General features: G+C 34.6%; 1 protein-coding gene across 1 annotated transcript; it reads left to right on the top strand.

The window, feature by feature from the left end:
* Nucleotides 1–3144: 3144 nt before the first annotated feature.
* On the top strand, nt 3145–19561 carry STXBP3 (syntaxin binding protein 3). Its single transcript, XM_082484476.1, is given in 17 exon segments — nt 3145–3195; nt 3821–3899; nt 5266–5366; nt 7343–7497; nt 8347–8437; nt 9404–9532; nt 11045–11047; nt 11050–11138; nt 11671–11728; nt 11935–12000; nt 12546–12626; nt 13247–13385; nt 13990–14096; nt 14547–14645; nt 15491–15576; nt 17165–17313; nt 19416–19561. Coding segments are annotated over 17 exon segments (1560 nt in total). The 5' UTR covers nt 3145–3159; the 3' UTR covers nt 19508–19561.
* The last annotated feature ends 1039 nt before the right edge of the window (nt 19562–20600 follow it).

The following is a 20600-nucleotide window of genomic DNA, read 5'->3' as shown; positions in this document are numbered from 1 at the left end:
TTTTAGTAACAATTTGATTCTTCTAACTGGTAAACTGTCTATCTCTGTTTCTTCTTACAGAGCTAAAATCATCAGTATTTGATGACTGCAGGAAAGAGGACGAATGGAAGGTATAGTTTTGTTATAATTTTTGTAAGAATGTCAATATCATTTGAACAAGTAATCTGTATCACTGAGTACACAAAAATAAGTATCATTTAATGGCTTTCACTTTCACTTAAAATTGTTTTCTATCCAAGTAATGTATTTCAGTTCTGTTAACTCAGATCTCTATAATATGTAATGAAAAATCTAAGGGCTAGCATAATAAGAGCAAATGGTTAGTTGTGTCAATTATTTTTCAAGTTTTGGAAAAAAAAAAAAAACAACCCAAAACAAAACCCGTTTCTGTTTATCTTAATTTTTCTTTTGAAAGACTTATACTTCATTAATTTAAAAAATTATACTGCTGTGTGATACACGTGGAGCAGGATTCAGCAGTGTGATACCTGTTAGAGCTGCTTAAGCTGTAAAACAGTTTTAGAATAAGTACAGATACATTTAACAAGACCATGGGGTAAATTAGGCAGGAATTCAAAAGACTTGTGTCAAAGTGAAAGTTTTTAAATAGTTTCTAGTAGGAGTAGTGGGGACAGGCTTCTTATTTAAGATGGAGCTCTGAAATCCCCTATGTAGGGAGCTGCTTTCTGATGCTATTTGAAATTAAATTCCCACTGCAAAGTTGCTAGATGCAGATGATGAAAAGATACAGAGTAATAAAGTAGATTTCAGCTTCAAATTTCCGTGGCAAATTGTTAAGGAAATAACATGGGTTTACTATAGCTGATTAGTTTATCTAAATACCTGTGTTGTGTTTTTTTTTAATATATTTAGATAATTCTTTTAGATGATTACACTACTAAATTACTGTCACTGTGCTGCAAAATGACTGATCTACTGGCAGAGGGTATCACAGGTGAGCATAATTCTTTTTAATGTACAGATGGCAATATCCTGATAAGAAAAAGGGAAAGAATAAAATTGGCGATACCCTTGCAAGAAATTCTGTCTTAATTTGGTTGATGAAGACAAGTAGCTATGGCATGTTAGACTGGCAGACTTTGTGGCTTGTACAGTAATTACCTACTTGTGATTTTTTTTTTTTAATGAAAAATCAAATGTTTCCCTGCCTAGAAGCTAAACCCCTTTCTATTTTAATCTTTTTGCTAAAGATTGCTGTAAGGTTTTTTTTGGTGCTTCTTATTGTTTTTTTTGCCTTGTTTGTTTGTGGTTGTTTATTTGCTTTGTGGAGTGTTTTTGGGGCGTGGGTCTTTGTGTCCAGGATGGGGTAAATGAGGAAGTTATCTGTCACAGAGTAATTATAAGGATATTATCTGTCAGTTGATGTTAAGAGAAGCTCAGTAAAGAATTAAGAAAATGTTAGTAAAATGTACAAAAGTAGGCAAATTGCTCTCTGCATTTTTTCCAAATGTGTTCTGTAAATCAGTAATATCTGCTGCTTTGAATTAATTTATGCTTTTTAACAGTATAGTTAGGATACAAGAGCAGAAAAACTTTAGTACTGAAGACAAAATGAGAACAGGAGATAACAAACTGATGAGAGGTGTTTACAAGCAAGTGGATGTGATAGAGGAAGAATTTTGAATTTCAGTTCTATTGTGCAGATATGTTTGAGCCTCTTCTCAAAACAAGAGAGCTTTCCATAATTAAAAAAAAAAAAAAACAACAAACAAACCACAAAAAATACTTGAAACAAAATTACATCAATGATTACTTTAACTAGAATAAACTGATAACCAACATTAACAGTAATTAGATTGTCACTTTTCTAAACAGTATGGGAGTAGTTTCTAGTGGAATGGAATCTCATCTGCTGGAATGTCCCTCGTGTTCCTTGATGTTTGCCACTGTCAAAAATGAATAATGGAAGGGTTGTGATAGATCTCAGTTATGTAGTACGCCTGTTTAGATAAAACTTTGGGGGTTTATGTATATTCTAAAAAAGTATTTTCTCTCTAGTAAATCTTACGGGCTTTTCCCCCTACAATTTAAAAAAAGATATTTTTCCTATCATAAAACACTTTTCAAAGCTGCTTTTTATGATTGACCTGTCTGTAATGTTTATTTGCATATCATCCTGCTTGTTTTTGAAATTGAAATAAATACACAAAATGTAAATGATTTAGTTCATAATTAGCTTTAGGTTTAGATTTTTAGAAACACTTTTGTAAGAGAGCAGTATTTAGGCTTACTTATTTTTCCACAATTGACAAGACTTCTCTTATTGCAACTATTCAGTATAACATGATTCTTCTGGAAGTATAATAGCAAAGCTGTATACACTTCACTTTTGGAGTATATTTTTAATCATAATAATTTCTACTTATCTTTTGTGAGAAACTTTCATGAGCATGTACCCTGTTCATCAAGAAGCCTTTTATTTTTAGTGAGTACACTACTGAAAAAAACCTGTCTTTCCACATCCAAATATCTGACGTTACTTTTCTTTGTTCCTCCTCCTTGAAATTACTGAGCAACATGAACCGCTCTGCATTCTCAAGCTAGTGTACTGCAACACTATATAGTAATGACTTTATTAAACAGAGAAAACCAAGAGTTGAGTGAAGCTGATTTGCTGACAATGTCTAATTTGTGCCTGCAATTACATTGAAACAGAATAAGTGCACAGGAAATAGACAAAGGACAGAAGAGGCTATAGTCCAAAATGTGTAGTTTTACTCTCGCTCTCCTTCGATATTCTGGAAAAAGAACAATCGTGCCGAGGCAGTTCTCTTGCAAGATGTTTCATGCTGACCCCCATAGTTTGAGCATGTTTGTATTGCCATACCTTTCTGTATGAGGGCAAAGCTCTTGCTTGTGTAGAAAAATTTTGTCCTACAAATTTAATTGACACTAGACTGAGAGTTGAAGTCACGTGGTAACTTGCTATATTTAAAATCATAAACAAAGTAAAAATAGGTTCTTGCCACTAATTTTGTGGACAATTTGATTGGTGTTATTTTATTTTTATCACTTCTATACTAAAATATGTGTGGTGCTTTCCTTAAAGATGCATAAAGCTCTTAATAATAAAAATGTAACATTTTTTTCTTTATAGTGGTGGAGAATGTATATAAAAACCGTGAGCCTGTCCCGCACATGAAAGCAATATATTTCATAACTCCCACCAAAAAGGTTAGTATTTTAAAGAAAGCATAGCAAGATCTTTCAGACTGAAAAAGCAGTCTTATTTTAAAATATTTATTTACTGTGTACAACTATGCAGTACTGAACTTTTAAATTTTGTGTGATGCTTCGTTTTACATAATGAAAAGGCAATGCAGTGTCACCATAGAGTATGTTGCAAATGTTTACCTTTTGATCAATGGAGGCACTGTTTCATTGCTTGGCTATTACTAACCTCACTGAAAGAGTTGTTGTATCAAATAATGATGCAATACATTGAACAATAGAATTCAAAGTAATGGCTCTAATAAGAGGTTACTGTTACTTCCTAAAAATTCTTGAGAGAATAAATCTCAGCACTGTTATAGGTGGAAAATGGTGCAAATATCTCACTTTGTTTGCTTCTTAAAGTGATCTTGTTGCATGACTGACCATCTGTAATTGTATGTTATTCTTGGTCTGGAATTAAAAATCTTCTACCGAAGTGTTTTCTTATATGTTGATTTAAGTATTCCTAAGCAGGACTGGGTAATTAACAGGGCAGGAGGAGAGGAGGGAGAAGCTTTGTCTGGTATGAAAGGAAAGGCAAAACCACTGTAATGGCTTTTTTCCTTATTTTTCCAACGCCTGTAAGTCTGTAGATGGACTTATTGATGACTTCATCACTAAATCATCCAGCAGATACAAAGCAGCATATGTGTATTTCACTGACTGTAAGTAAGCTTTTGTGTTGTACTTCGGTAACTTCATATATGTAAATAAGCGTGCTTCTCAACTTTCTTTCCTATAGTTTAGTACATGTAAATTTTGGGCCCATTTCTTGAGACAAGATTTGAGACGCAAGTAATTACACACATTTGTTTTGCCACAATGTGGTCACTGTGCCATGTGGCAATAGTTATTTCTTTCACACTTGCCAAACAGTATTGCTGCTTCCTCACCTCGGCTTTTAATTTAGGTAATCTAGTTTTATTTTTGAAGTATTCCAGTCTTGTATGTTGGAGAGTGTGGAGGAAGACAATTCAAGTAAAACTACGTATCTCATAAACAAAATAGTACTCAAAAACATAAATGCATGAGAATTTGCTACAACAACAAAGTTTTATAATTGGTTATTTTAGGTAGTTCCTTCAGACTTGTGAGACAGCTTTTTCCCTTCACCCAAAAGCGGATGCTTACTTAGCCCTTGTATGCATGATATAAATTGGGAAGTAGAGACAATAAGTGCAAATGGGGTTAATGTGATTGGCATGTTCCTCTGCAGTCAGTCAGTGTGACTAAAATGGCATATAAATAAGGGAAAACAAAACCCCAAACATGCTGCTGAAAGCAGAGACTGAGTTGTGGCTGTCTTTGTGGATGGTGTGTATCAGCTACTGTATCTTCTCAAAGCAGTTATCAAATTACTGTCAAAAACTCTTGGTTTCTTGTTTCATTTTATGCTGATGTAGCAATTCTTGTTCTGGAAAGATACTGCTATCTTGCTGTATGTTTCTTTTGTTGCAAGTGTGCAAGCTTTCAGTTTGAATACTTGCCAAAACTTCTTATGTTGAGAGGAGCTAGAGAAATACCTCTGTCACTTCCAAGTCTGTGTAGTATTTGTGTCGTCCAAATATTCCTTAAATTCAGTTTCTAGACTGGGATCCAATGCAGCCTGTAAGCGCAGTGGAACACTTTTGAGTTAAATTCCATATTTCGCTGTGTTTTGATATGTATGCATCATTTCTCCCTTTAACCTTTTTGTGGCTTGGGAAATGTTTTCTCTCTCCTATATGAGAAGAAATAGCAGAAACTTTTGCTTTGATAAAATCAATATCCTTCACTGCTGCAGACCGCTAATGAGTGTTCTACAACTTTGCTTGCCAAAAACTGGTAAAAAATCACCAGTGATGCTTCTTGGAAAAGATTTCAAACACAAAATATTGGTTTCACTTTAGGAAGATTTGGCAACTTTTTTGTATGTTACTGTTAATTGGTTCTTAATTTAGAATTTTCTTGTCCTGAATACTGTAAGCTTGTAAGTGAGTTAACAGCTGGAATACGCACAAATGATCTTTTTTTTTTTTTTTTTTCCCCTAGTTTGTCCTGACAACCTCTTCAATAAAATTAAGTCTTCCTGTGCAAAATCAATAAGGAAATGCAAGGAGATCAACATTTCCTTCTTCCCATATGAGTCTCAGGTAAGTTTCATTCTTTATCTCAACAGCAGAAATTAGTCTGGATGACTATTTTCAAGTGTTGTTGACCTGTTAGAAAACAATTAGCTTTTTTTTTTTTTACTGACAAAATGTATGTGAGACCTGTTGCTGTTTTGGCATATTTCCAGTGCTTGCCTATATTTTTATGATGAAAACAAATGCTCTTGTACTGAAAGGTTTACTATTTGCAGTTGGCTTCTTTGGAAGACTTGGAGTAAGTTGCAGTAGAGAGGTTAGACAAGGGATCTATTCCTTAAGAGAAGGAAAGTATTCTGGCTTGTCTTTAAGTAGTAAAGTTAGTTACTGCTTATACTGAGGTGTCATTTTTGACAGACTAGATAGGTTGGTGTGTTGGAATAGGAATAAGTAGAACTAGCTACATGAGTGACTAGCTACTAGTCATAAAAGGAGAGCAAACAGATTAAGAGAACTGAAAGGGAGGGGAACAAAACAAAAGCCTCACAAAAAAGAGAAACAAAGCCTGTAATAACTTGGCAAACCTCTTATTGAGAGGAAAACATGGAAATCCATGTTTTCTCAATTAAAAATTTGAGACCACCAGTGGAAACCAATGAGTGGTTTCCATGTGAAACCACCCAGTGGGTATTGTGTTGAGAAATAATTTGTTGCTCATGCACTTCATCAGAAACAGAAGGCTGAAATACACTCTGATACTCACTAATACAGTAAAGCTCCCAAACTCCCCGTATTGGGAGTTAATCATGAATGTTTCCCACAAATCTTTCCTGTATTCCTCAAACCTTATAACATAACAAGGGTTAGAACTTTTATGTATACCAAGTGGCAGGTGAATATAGGAGAGGTTGCTGCTATCTGTGTCTTACTGTGATGCAGTTTCTTGGTTTGAAGATGCCCTCCTCATAAAATAAAAAAAAAAAAGGTGTTTTTTTTATTTAGATTGAGACGCCATCAGAGAATAATTAGTATGATGGTTTGTTTGTTTGTTGTCCAGTGATGTTGACATTCCCAAGCTTTGTTTCAGACTGATTTGGGGAGTTCTGCCAAAGCTGCTCTTAAGAAAATGTTTTTTAGCCTCCTCTACCAAATGAGGCATATGAAAATTTTGTTGTCCCAGTTTTCTGCAGGACTTGCCATGAGAGCAGAAATTGAGGCTACTTTTCTGAAGTTGAAAATAAGCAGCACTTAAATCTCTTCTTGGTTTTAGTTTAGTTTTGGGTTGTGAGAACATTTTGAATCCTTACCAAAGGAACAGAGAACATTAACTGATTTTCCTAATTTACAATACCTGAGCCTGCTTTCTGTGGTGATAAGAGTAAATAATCAAACTGAGCTCTGGGCAAAGTCCAAGTGATTATCTACTCAAATGAAACAAATATCTTTATCTGGATGGACATTCTTCTTTGGCTGTGTAGTTACAGAGTCCATCTGAAGCTGGAGAAAATCCATTGGGATTGGTTCTATGGTTGCATTCCACTTACTAAGCTGTTGAAAAAATTTTTCTTCTGTGTAGTACTAAACATCTTTTATCAAGGTTTAATGCATTTAAAGAATTTCAATTCTTGGAGGTAAAGTCTTCATATAATAAACAGATACAATATGTAAAATTCTATTTTAAACAAGTTTAACTTAATACAATGCAACACCAGAACAATCATACAAAGTATGGCTCTGTACGATACACTGGATGGTATTTAGTTCTGCCTGCCTCACATCTCTCCATCTGTATAGATGGTAAGCAGCTTGAGAAATACAGTAATTTACATAGCAGAGGAGACTAATAGAGGAAAAGGCTGTGAGAACAAGAAGCAGATGAGCTCAACAGGACAGAGGACTTAAGTGTGGGTTTGTTTTTTTCTTAAGTATGTTATGCATGACTTTTACATTATGTAGTTTTAAAGTATTAACAATTCTTTTACCAGATATTTTGGAAATACACAATTTAAGCCTTTTTTTCTTCTTGGTTGTGCTTTATATAGGTATTTACTCTCAATATCCCAGATGCATTCTACCGCTGCTATAGTCCAACTCTGGAAAAGACAAAAGATAGAGATGCTGTAATGCAAGTAATGGCTGAACAAATTGTTACCTTATGTGCAACGCTAGATGAGAATCCAGGAGTACGATATAAAAGGTGGGATGAAAATAGTGTTGTATTTCACTTCTAGGTCTTCTTGTGTTTTTTGGTAATAGCTTGAGGCTGCAGCATAGTTTCTTTTATCGTGGATTAATTGTTTTTAATCCACAAATCTGAAATATGGAATGATAGGAATTTGTCAAGTGTAGGCAGAGCAGGGAATTATCTCTGTGTAGTTGTATAACAGTACTTAGGATATCCTGTTTTGTTATGAACTGCTTGTTTCATGTTTGGTCAGTAGGATGACACTAATATGCCACGTTCTAAAACTGCGTGCATAATCCTGTAACTGCTGCTGTTGGTAGTTTTGCAGCTGTACTCAGCATCAAGGAATTCATAAATTGCTGAAGCTGATGAGATCAGGATTTCTTTAGTAGAGGCACTGAGGAGAATACCTCTTGAGCTTTGATAGAGAGTACAGAGTAGTATCTTTGAAGTCAAAGTAGGCATCTGAAATTGTGCTCAAGAATTGCATTCTGTGGTGTACTGTGAAGTGGTGCCTTATTCTTTGCAAAGGTAACAAAGAAATAATTGCTTGACTGTTTCTTATTTTCCCTTTCTCTTTTTCTTTTTTCTTGTGCCCCACCTGAGAGAGAATTTTAGGTGCTGGGCTGTATGCCACCTAAATGTCAGTCTTCTGGCTGAAGCTGTTTCTACTGTGTGAAATAACTAAAGCATTCAAATTGTGATGTAAGAGTGAAAATACTTTGGAACTACTTAGAATGGAGTTCAGAAACTGCTCGAGAAACCAGAGGATTGATCTAGGGAGTTCTTTCTGTTTTAAAGGTAGCATTTTAGTGTTTTGAAGAAATTTAAGTTATTTTTGCATGTTTCCTTTTTTCCCAGTGGACCATCTGATAAAGCCAGCAAACTTGCACAGCTTGTTGAAGAAAATCTTGAAAACTACTACAAAACCGATGAGAAAAGCCAAATAAAGGTAGAAAGTGAATTAATATTTTTTGGGTTTTTTTGTAAGTCTGGTGGAAAAAAATATTTGGAATATGTTTTGACAATAGGTTCTACAAAACCAGATTTTATTTATTAATAAAGGCAACTAGTTGCCATTTAGTTGGTTTTGTGTATGAAAGCTACTTAAGGGTAGTAACTGATACAGTAAATCTGTATGTAAGCAACTATGATTTGTGTGACCAAATTAGTTGTACTTGGAAAAATTAGCCCTGTCATAAAGTGGGGGATGATAGAAACCTGAAAGAAAGTGAATAACTTTAGTTTTAACATCACATTTAATAGGACTGTGTGTAGAAGGGACTTCACTGCAGAATTGAAATGTGTCCCATTTTTACTGTCCAAAAAGATTCAGCTTTTCACATAAGTAATGTTTTTGATCTGTCACTGCAGATTAGGGCAGATGTCTAAATGCACAAGTATGGGGTAAACCATTTTGACTTGGTGACATTCCATTCTGCTATAGAAATAAATGTACCTGATGCTACTGCCACTCTGCTAAACTCCAAAGTGAAACTTGCAGTTGAACATGTGGAGGTGATCTTTTCTGTATTCCAGCACAGAATAGATAATCTACTCTGAAATACAAACAATAGACCAATTTGTGAAAAGTCAGTGGGAGGCCTTTTTTGTGCAGTATTGTGTTTTTTTTTGGTTTTTTTTTTTCTCTTTACAATTTTTGTTTAAGTGAAGTTACTGAATGCTTTGCAATAGGCTAAGAGCTTTGTGTTAAAATTAGCATTTAAAACCACTGTGTTCTGGTTATTTAAACATTTGTTTCTATTTATGCTGATAAACACTTGGACCATACCTTTTAGGCTTTTTCAGTTATCTTTCCAACAATGTCTGCAGTGCTTTAACTTACTGTAAATAGATTTAACATGCATTAACTTTGTACTGTATGTCTTAACTTCATGTGTATTTGATGGCTTTCTAGGCTAAAACCCACTCCCAACTAATAATAATTGATCGTGGCTTTGACCCAGTATCAACTGTACTTCATGAGCTCACCTTCCAGGCAATGGCATATGATCTGCTACCAATTGAAAATGATATTTACAAGCAAGTACTGTTTAAAAAAAATCTAAACACTTTATTCTTGATTATAAAATCAATGGAATTGTTTAGCTGAATTGCATCATAGTAATATTAGCTGCTTATATTACATGAGGGTTGTTTCACTTATTAGTCTTTCCTCTTGGATTTGTAACTTCCTCTTTTTGTTAACTTCCTCATTAGGTGAGATTAGGTAGGATCTAATTAGCATTTTTTGTTACGTTTTGAGTCTAACAAATTGCATTTTTTTAAAAACAAAGAACTTAGTACTAGATTTGAAGCAAAACCTTGGTAACGCATATTCAGATTCTCTACCTTTTCTTTCATATTCTCAATCTTCGTAGCCTAACAAGGCAGACAAAACCAGTAATCAAATACTGAGAAAAAGCTTAGTTATTAATCAAGAACACTGACTTTTATAGATCCAGTCATTTAATATGTGTAGTTGTAAAATTTACAGAATCACAGAATAGTCAGGGTTGGAAGGGGCCTCTGGAGATCATCTAGTCCAACCCCCCTGCCAGAGCATTTACGTGTTTCCATCCTAAATGCACACTTAGGTAAGCCATGTTCAGTTTATAAGCATTATTTTATCACTGTTTAGAGTAGCATGACATTGTTTTGCATAAGGTATGTACTTTACTGTCGGATTGTTCTGACACAAAGATTTTGGTAAGACTTTGCTTTCTGATAGCCTGCTTGCCTATTGTTTAGTTTAGCAAATGGATACATATCTTCTCTGTCAGAAACACTAAGTAAATGTTTTAATAGAAAATGTAGAGTTCTATGAATCTGAAATCTGCAGGTATGAAAATGTAACTGTTTTCTAGGTAGTCATGATCTGATTTTCACAATTAATCTTGTAATTTTTTTATATTTTTCTGCTTTCTGGCCACATATACTGTGTAAGTTTCTCTAAATGTAGAAATGTTACCTACTGTGATTGTTGTCTTGCTTCATAGGTTTCTTTCTGTCTTTGTAGAAAAGTAATACTGTGAAGTTTCTTGTATATGTGAAGTATTTTGTCTTACTTAATCTATTTTGTGGGCGAATGGGACTTTGTTTTTCCTTCAGAGTTACAAAAAGGCTTACAGTACAAGTAGAAGGCTGCACTTTGCAATCTCAATGTGTATAACTGCACACAATTTGCATTTAAAGCCAAAGTGAAGTTGACATTGGAAACTGAAGAGAAATTGAGGTGCATGTAAATGTATGAGTGAAACTCCATTTACTGTTGGTTTAAAAGAATGCCCAGAAGCTATTGCCACAAATAATTATTCTAAAATTCATCTGCTGCTTCTATGTTCAAAAATGTAATCTGTAAAATCCTTATGTAAATTATATTGTATTGGGCAATAGCTTGGCTTGTAAGTAAAAATCTGTGTATGCTACTGCAATTATGTTGATTAAACCATAACAATTAGTACTCTGAGTTGTGAGAACGGGAGGGGGTGGGAAGTAGCAAATCGCAAACCACAAACCAAGTAATTGTCTGAATTTTCTCTTGGAAGATATAAAACAGAAGGAACTGCTGAGAAGGAACGGGAGGCAATTCTGGAGGAAGATGACGAGCTCTGGGTGAAGATTCGGCACAAGCATATTGCAGATGTGATAGAGTAGGTGAATAAATATCAAAAAATAGTTAAAAATGCAAGTTATAAAAGTTTCTTTGAGAGAGAATGTATTTGAGCTGTTAAGAAAGTAGAAATACAGGCAGTAGTGAAGATGGTTTGCAATATAGACTGCATCCTGTTAAATAATTGATGCCAGGAAGAAAACACTCTAAAAATACAGGCTGTATAGAGGTATGCAATTTTACTAATATTAATTACAGTTCTTGAGTAAAGTGCAATTAAAATTAATTCCTGGGAAGTATCTCCAAATCTTTTAAATCTGAAGGGATTATTCTGTATAAAGGACTAGCATGTTACTGCATCAAAAGACATTATGCAGGTATCATAAACAGAATGTTTAACTTCAGTTTACTTTGTCAAAAAACACTCTCTTGTCTGAAGGAGACCTGTATTTGAAGCTTTTACTTTCATTCACAAGTTCTTGTTGCACAGTTCTTTTAAGATCTTTACTGAAAAATCTTAAGACTTAAGAACTGTGGTACTGTTGCATTTGATTACTTTCCTTTTTTTTAAGGGAAATACCAAAACTTTTGAAAGAAGTTTCATCAAAAAGAAAAGCAACAGAAGGAAAAGTAAGTTGTTTAATGTATTGTTGTTTTTCCTGGTAATTTATTCTCAGCTGATCAGATCTATCTAATTTGTGGACCTATTACAGGAACTGAGGCTTATCTCGATGGCAGGTTTTCTTGGGGGGGGAAGCAAGGCTGCAACAGGAAGGGAAATAAGGATATCAAATATGGGGGAAGAAAAATTTTCAACTTGTGTCATTTCTTCACAGTTATCAATATCTGCTTTGTCCCAGTTAATGAAAAAGATGCCGCACTATCGTAAAGAGATTAGTAGGGTAAGGAGTCTTTTGTAACTACAACTTGACAATAAATCATTTTGTACACTATGACATTGTGTTATTGAAGTTTAGTTTTATTCTGTTATTTTCCTGTCAAGTGTGCTATGTAACTTTTCTCCAAATTAATATGTTCACCTACTGTAAAATTTTGAGAAGAAAACTTGTTTTCAGGTATTTCATTTTAGTATGTAAAAAAAAAAAAAAAAAAAACAAACCCCAAAAAAAAACAACAACAAAAAAAGAAAACCAAAAAAACCCAAACAAACCACAAAAACCACACCCCAAAACCAACAAACAAACCCAAACCACTTAAATGATTTATGTCCTTTGAGGACTGAAGATAGCATAGCAGTTTAATGTTTTAAAAAGTATTAAGGGTTAAATACAGAAAGTGCATGATGGTACTGAAGGACGATGGTACTGAAGGATAGTTGAAGGATTGGCTCTTGTGACCAGTAAAAATGATTGCTTGATGTGTTTAAAAAAAAAAAAAAAAAAGGTAAGTTATGGCAGCTTGTGAATTTATTTTTTTTGTCTTCTAGCAAGTTGTCCATCTTAACTTAGCAGAAGATTGCATGAGCAAGTTCAAGTCTAACATAGAAAGGCTCTGTAAAACTGAACAGGTATGTTGTTTAGTTTGTGGGTTTAAAAAAAAAAACAAACTCGCTGCAAATGTGACTTTTTTGCAGGAGTAGATGTCAGTTAAAAACAGGCAAAAGTAGTGTCTCTTTTTTTGCGATCACTTTTTGAGGTAGTAGTGTTAAAGCTAAGCGAGATATACAAGGCTCTTACTCTGCCAATAAAGGAGGTGCTTTTAGAGTTTTGTTTTTATGTCTTTGAATCTGGCTGATTTGTATAATAATCATCTTTGTGTTTTCTTTGTTCAAAACTCCTGTGAAGTTGCCTTACTATGTTCTGCAGAAGGAAGCCCTTTTAAAATGTCTGGGAAAAGCACTAGTTAGGGTGAAGCATTATATTGTACTACCAATCTCAAGTTAAAAACTATAATTTATATTTATATGAATTCTAGATATCAAGCGGTTTTAAATGTTTGAGTGTTATGTAGTGTTATTTTATGCTGTAACTATTGAAATAGTTATGTCAAGACCTTCCGTACATTTAAATTGATGCAGCTTTGTTTCCTGAAACCCATGGTTTCATAAAAATGCATTTCAGAATGCACAAAACAATGCTTTTATTTTTTAATGACTACTCACTAAAATAACTTTTTTTTTTAAATCAGGACTTGGCTCTTGGAACTGATGCAGAAGGTCAAAAAGTGAAAGACTCGATGAGAGTCCTCCTTCCAGTTCTGCTCAACAAAAGTCATGAGAGCTATGACAAAATTAGAGCTATTCTCCTGTATATCTTTAGCACAAACGGTATGATAAGTTATACTATTTTTTTCTCAGTACTATGAACTTCAACTCCAGTTTTGGGAGAGTGTGATATTTTGAATTAACATAAGCATTTGTATTGGAGTTGATGGCGAAGTTTGAAAGAAATACTGTCCATCCTCTGTAGCTTGTCTTCTCTCAAATTAGTAGCAAAGATACTAGTGATAAGGAGTTAAGAGATGTGATACAAGGGCAGATCCATACAATGTTTTAGCATAATTTCTGTGCTTGGATGTGTGCAACAGTTAAAATTTTCTCCTTTTCACATAGTATTGAAGCTGTTAAAGGTGGAGTTCCCTGTCCATTGCATCCTGAAAATGAAGTAAATGAGGAAGAATTTGTAATAGAGGAGGAGGAAACTGACAGAATGTGGGTCTGAGGAATCTATAACAATATTGAATTCCAGTCTCAAAAATGGACCATTAAACAAAATTTTATCTAAAAATGTGGTATTATGTTAACCTTAGGGTAGACTGGCCAAACAAACAAAAAATAATCCTGGACTAAGTAACAGCACAGAATATGTGAGCAGAAATTGGTGTTACTCACAGTCATGTGGTAATTAAGTTTTGTTTTCCTTATATCGAAGGAACTACCGAGGAGAACTTGGACAAGCTGATCCAGAATGTACAAATAGAAAGTGATAGTGATATGATAAGAAATTGGAAATACCTTGATGTTCCTGTTATCTCTTCAGTAAGAATATGTTTATTTTGTAATTTTCTACCAGCCAAGCACTTGTCTACAGCTCTTACAGCAACTCTTAGCAGTATTATCCAGGTCTCTTTTTTTGGGGGGAAGCAGGCAATTACTAGGAATTCTTGGTTTCATGTTGTGTCTAAGTGGTAAATCCTTTAAAAAATTAACATGAATAATTTTCAAAGATACCTATAATATTTCCTCAAATCATGAGATGGTGACTCAAGTTGGTTGGTTTTGGAAAGTGCCGACTTACAAATTTCAGAGACAAGGAACTGAGTATTTCTAGTGTATCCTGAATTCTACAGGTATTAATTGTTGTTCTTTGTTGTTATTACTATTATTTCTTTAAGATTTCCTACTGACCCCCCCACTATTAACTAGGAATAAGTGTCAAAAATCCAAATACACTGTGTAATACAACCATGTTTTGAAAAATCTTTTCAGTCTGCTGCTCAGCAGCATAAACACCCAAGAAGGGACCGTTCTTCCGAAGAAACTTTTCAACTTTCTAGGTGGACACCTGTTATCAAAGATGTTATGGAGGTAAATTTGACCAACTAGTTAATTCATGGGTGCAGCACAGAAATTTAGTCAAGTGAGCAGTTATAGCCAATCTTTCAAAATTCCATAGTATCTTGAGTTACTGTAGTTAAATAGCTCACTTCTATTCTGTCTGTAATATAAAATATTAGATTGCTGTGTGTTAGCAATGCTCCTTATTGGAGGTCATTTTAAAGGTGAAGCAAACGAATGGAAAAGCAAAAAGTCTTTTTGAACAACTTGTCTTGTAATTGGCAGTGTTTAGTATAACTTGAAGACCTGGGTTGTGTTTTTTTTCCTTCAGTGGGTTTTTAAACTGCAATACAAATCTAAACTATAGATTGTAAAGGCTGGAAAATGTTACTTGCCAGAAGTGGTGTTGCTTTGCTAGCATCAGTTAATGACTGATGTCAGACAACAGCTCACTGGACCTGTAGACTGACCCAGTGATGTCATTCATAGATTGTTGGTGACATCTTCATTTGTGTCTTCAGAGGACCCTAACTTCTCTTCTATATTGCTATAGAGAAATAAAATGCTAGGGTAGTTACCAATGAAAAGCTACTAATGAAATCTGAACAGTTAAATCAGTACTCTGTTATAAAGGAAGTACATGTAAACCCAATTCCTTGTGATACTCAAAAGCCTTATAATTTTTTTAGTGTTATGTGGTCTAGCATTTTGTTACACATGCATGTTGTTCATGAGATGCTGCTCGCAATTGGTTGTTCTAAGAAATTGCATGTGCTGGCATTAAATTCCAGTTAGACATCCTTATTGGAAGCTGAAACTTGGTGGGTTTTAGGTCTACATGGCTGTTTAAAGTGGGTCTTTGTTTTGCCCTTCAGGATGCTATAGAAAACAAACTAGATTCAAAAGAGTGGCCTTATTGTTCTCAGTGTCCTCCTACCTGGAATGGTTCAGGAGCAGTAAGGTAAATTGTTTAATTTCTTGAAACATAGTTTACCCATTTCTCAGTGTGTTTGTCATGTTTGTCATTTACTTTCTAAGGCGTTATAAAAGTGCACTTACTAAGCAGTGACATAATTTATATAAGGTAATGTTAATGTGTAAAACCTATTTTTTTTTTTTTCATCTAAAACATGCTGAACTTGGTTGTTAGCTTAACTTTTCTACAGCTTTTTATTTGCAGTCTCTCACTTCTGCTTCAAAATTAGAAAAAACATTTCCGTATCCCCAGAATGAGAAGTTTAAACCATTGAGCTCTTTAATGTAAAGTAGTTTCAGGGATAGATTAGCAGTATACTGTGACTTAGGCAAAAGGAACGTTTTCATTTCTTCTGAAACTTGTTTCTGCTGTGGTAGTGGTGGTGTCATTCAGTAAGTTCAATTCAACTTCTGTTGGCTCTCTCATTAGGGAATATGGGGCTGTTTAGATATTTGACCCCTGTTGTAAGGGGATGGTTTAGAGAAGTCCAGAAAAGTTGGAGGTCTTGAAATGAATTCTCTGCCAATGAACGTGAAATGGTGTGTTCTACATACTTCCATATTTACTAAGTAGCGCTGAGCAGTGATTTTTGGAAATGTTTTTAGCTCGCTAACTTACACTATCCCATCTTTCCCCCTTTTTAATCCCTCTAGCTCTTGAACCTCATGACCAATACCTGCCAGTTTGACAGCTTTATTGCTTTTGGTAGTGTTAGTTAAATGGTGAGGCAGCTGAATAGAGATAAGAGTGTTTCTATTGCAGGAATGCTCGTTGCACTAACCAGATGCTGGAATCACAGGGAGGGAAACATTATACATATCCTAAATGTGGAGGATACACTTGAACCGGATTTTGTACCTTGCTGAATAAAAGACAAACGGTACAGATACACAGCCTTAGGAAAACAGTTTTGTTACTTGCACTGCTAACCAAACTGTTGGTTTGTCCTTAGATTCTTGGATATGCACTGTGCTGATCAGTGCAAGGAAACATTAGGGCAAGTCCCTGTACGTTGTAACTGGATGTCTCTCTTATAGGCTAGTGAAATTTGGGAATCTTCTAGGCACCCTAGCAAAGAGAGATCAGGACTGCAGATGACTTAATCTGAATCTACAATTACTATGTGTGTTCAAAAGTTTATTTTAAAAGCTTTAGTTCCTAGCTATCTGAATCTTACTTGGTAACAGTCAAATATTTTTTTTAGAGATTCTGTTCACATTTGGAGACTGAGAAAACGTAAGACTGACGTTTTCAAATGAAAAATGCCACTGGAATTGCTAGCATGCAGAACTAAGCTGCTCGGTAGAAGTCCTTTGTGTGTAAGCTGTGTGCAACAAGGCTTTTTGCTTTGTATTTATTTTCTCCACTTGTGATAACTGAATAGTTTAAGTAATGTGCAAACTTGTTTTTTATTTAAAATTCTTTTAATGATCAATTTGTCTAAATTATTTTGCTGAAATTATAATCAAACTGGACTGCATGACAGCAATCGCTACTGCTTGTTAAGTATATACTTTTAACCAAAATTAATCAGTAAAGCTATATAAATGTCATCTTACGAAATTTCTTACAGTGCGCGCCAGAAAACTAAAGCTAGTTATAAAGATGAGCGGAAGAGTAGTGCAAGACTGATTATATTTGTGATTGGAGGAATTACATATTCTGAGATGCGCAGTGCTTATGAAGTTTCTCAAGCCCACAAGTCCTGTGAAGTTGTTATTGGTAAGCTTGTTTTGGGAAAAGGGTGGTATGTAGGGGTTTATTACATGTGTCTCTGGAAAAATGTAAGGACCTTTTTTCTTACATTCCCTAAATTCGTTCAGTAAACTAACACTATAGCAAATGTGTGTGTTTTAAACTATACGTTGAGAAGTATCTTTTCAGTTTATCTTGATTGCAGTTTATCTAGATTAACAAAACATTTAAGGGCAATAAATACAGAAGAACCATCGTGAATTACATCAGAGAAATATATTATTAAAGTAGCCTGATGTATAGCAAAAGGGATTTAACAGACGTATATTTCTCTGCATTACAGTTTCCTCACATCTGCCTGTGCTTCACCTGCAGCTACACTTAATACTCTCATTGCTTTTGGAAGTAGTAGGAAAGCTGGCAGTCTAGTGCAAAATTAATCACTGGGAAGAAGGGAAGATATGTATTTTTTTTTTTCTTAAACAAAAAAAAACGAGCCAAAAAACCCCACAAAACCTACCAAAACAAAGAAATCCAAAAAAACTTTTTCAGTGTAGCTCAGTTGACTTTGCAACAACTTCTAGTTCTTGTCATGTTTTTTTCAGAGACTTTACAGAAATCACACTGTGATTTACAGCTTTTTCCCTTGAAAACTGGAGTAATCTCGCTAATCTTTTTAAGATTCAGCAGTAAATGCATGAATTGCCAGTTAGAGTAGTAATCTCTCAGTTAATATTTCAGAGGCAGCAAACACTTGTTCCATCAGCTGCTGTGTTTCAAACAGTCGTTTTCTGTAATGCCGTTTAAATTTAGGTGCTAAAACATTTGCATATATGATATATCAAAACAGAGCTAGATATAGAACCTTACCAGAGACTTGATTCCATCTGCAGTGGCAGCTGGTGGCCAGATGCAGGGTCATCTAAAGCATTCTAAATTGCTTGAGATGCCTCTGTCTGGCCATTAAACTTAGTCTTGAGTTTCAAAAAGGATTAAATATGTCTACTATAATTTTAAATTAATAAATACTCTTCCCTAAAGCAATGACAACCTTGATTCTAAGATCTAGAGTCTGTTACCTCAGAATAGTGGGATGTGTTGAGGGCGTGGGGTGTTGTAATTTTTTTGGTTTATTTTTTGTTTGCTAGTTTAGTGGTGATTGTGGTAGGCTTAACGTTGGCCCTAGTTTTGAGTTGCAATGGCAAGAGCAGGACAACAGGAATGTAGTTTAACAAGACTGTATCTTCATCTGAGACTTGTTTACAAAATCATGTTTAGTGTAGGTCGCTCTTTCACTGTATATCTGGCAGTAACAGCAGCCCCATCTTCCCTTTTGTTTAGAGATGACTCTGGTAGTTTTGTAATGCTGATTTCTGAGGGAAGGTGATAACTTCCAAATTTCCATGCTGCATACTGCAAGATGAAAACCTTTCTGTATTCCTGATTCAGAACTTCAGGAATATTAGCCCATTCACACTGACACTACTAAAACTCAAGGTTCAAGACAGCCCTAATCTTAAACAGTTAAGAGTCCCTTTATAACTGTAGGGCTATAACTTCATGGCGGAAGTTATAATCACTCTCTATGAAAACAAGAGAAGTAGTTGTGCAGTCTTGAAGAATAATAAGGATTTTCTTTGCTGTTCCAGACTTGGAATTTGTTGCAAATTTTTCAAGGAAATGTTAGCCACTAAAAGCCAATTTTCTGTAACTGATATTTCTGTGGAAAACTACTGTTTGTGGTAATCTTTAATCCAGATGATTTCTTGATTCTAAGATAAAGCCTGTTGTTGACTCGCCCTTTCACAGAATGGGCAAATTTCTTGCAGGCTGGGACAGTTGCATCAAGTGCAGGTGGCCCAGGTTCAAGCCTATGTTTCAAACTGGGCAGAGCAGGGACTTTGAAACTTGTATCCAAAGTAGGAGTCCTAATCTGGATGTCTCAGTGTGTGGAAGAGGGACACTACCTACCTAATGGTGACACTTCTATTTATACAACAACACATTAAAACCCTTTGAACTGTTGTAATATGGTAAAAAACACTGGCATGTAACTGATTTACTTTTTTTAAAGAGGGAATATCTGAAAGTCAGAATTTCAGACTGATACAGTTATGTTCTTTTGTCAGGTTCTACTCATATTTTGAGACCTAAAAGACTACTGGATGAAGTAAAGAGCCTTAGTAAACCGAAGGATATGGTCTGCATTAAGGGTGAATAGAAATGGTGATGTTTATGATGCATTAGGAAAAGAGAAATAGTATGTACATTCTTAGAGAATTGACTTTTCTAAATACTGTAACCAGGACACTACATAGTTCTGCTACTGGAATGTCGTCTTATAATTTAAATTTGCTGCTTTTTGGGGGGGAGTATAAGGCAGAGAGAGGAAAAAATCAACATGTGTTTCTTAGGTTGTGTTTAGTATAGGTAGTGTTACACTGTAAGTGCTTTTTCAAAAGGGCATGTTAATTCCTAACAAATTATGCTAAAGGTTATCATGTTTATATATACACTGGAATTGTTTTTGAGAACTGTGAAACCTTTCTATAATAAAGTTTATTTCTAAAAATTACTGCATTCAGAAGGGCTTAGGTGCTTAGGTAGGGGCTTCAGAAGAAAATTTGTAAATAGACGTTTATGGTAAAAATATTTCACACAAGTGCAATGTCTCAAACTGTAATATTTTCTGTAAAATAACTCACTGAAAATTCTTTAAATATATGTAATTGTGAAAAATCAACACTTTTTTTTAGATGGTGGTGCATAAGGTAGAAAGTTAATCACAGAAGTACTAAGTTCTAATTTCAATAAATAACTTTGGAGAAATGTTGTCAACTGTGCACTGAAGTACACTTTATATTTAAGTATATACAGGGATTATTACTAGAGCTTTTTTAAAAAAATTAATTTCTTAGAAACTTATTTATGATTGTGTCTACATAGTCTGTCTGTTTTATAAGCTAAATTGCCTGTGATATGGAAGTTCCAAAATTTTAAGCATTAATTCTCTTTTCGGGAGAGAGGGGGCAAGGAGAAGAAAAGAAGGGAAAGCAGTTGAATCTTTCAAATGTCTTGGTGATTTAAAAAAGAAAAGCAAAAGGCAAAACAAATACCAAAACCTGGTGCATTCAAGAGAATCTACTGTTTTCTTCTACTTTATGACATACTAAGAAATACATAAATTGTGTTGAAGGGGATCAAATAAACTTGAAATTGTATTCTATAATACTGGTAATGTTTAGAATTGTCTTAGAAAATTAAAGTGTAAACTTACTAAACTTCTAAAGGGATGTTGTATTTATATGCCTTGA

Source organism: Vanellus vanellus (genome assembly GCF_965231255.1).
Source record: "Vanellus vanellus genome assembly, chromosome: 5".
Taxonomy (NCBI): domain Eukaryota; kingdom Metazoa; phylum Chordata; class Aves; order Charadriiformes; family Charadriidae; genus Vanellus; species Vanellus vanellus.
The sequence above is the reverse complement of the archived record's forward strand: the minus strand, read 5'-3'. Positions and strand labels throughout refer to the sequence as shown.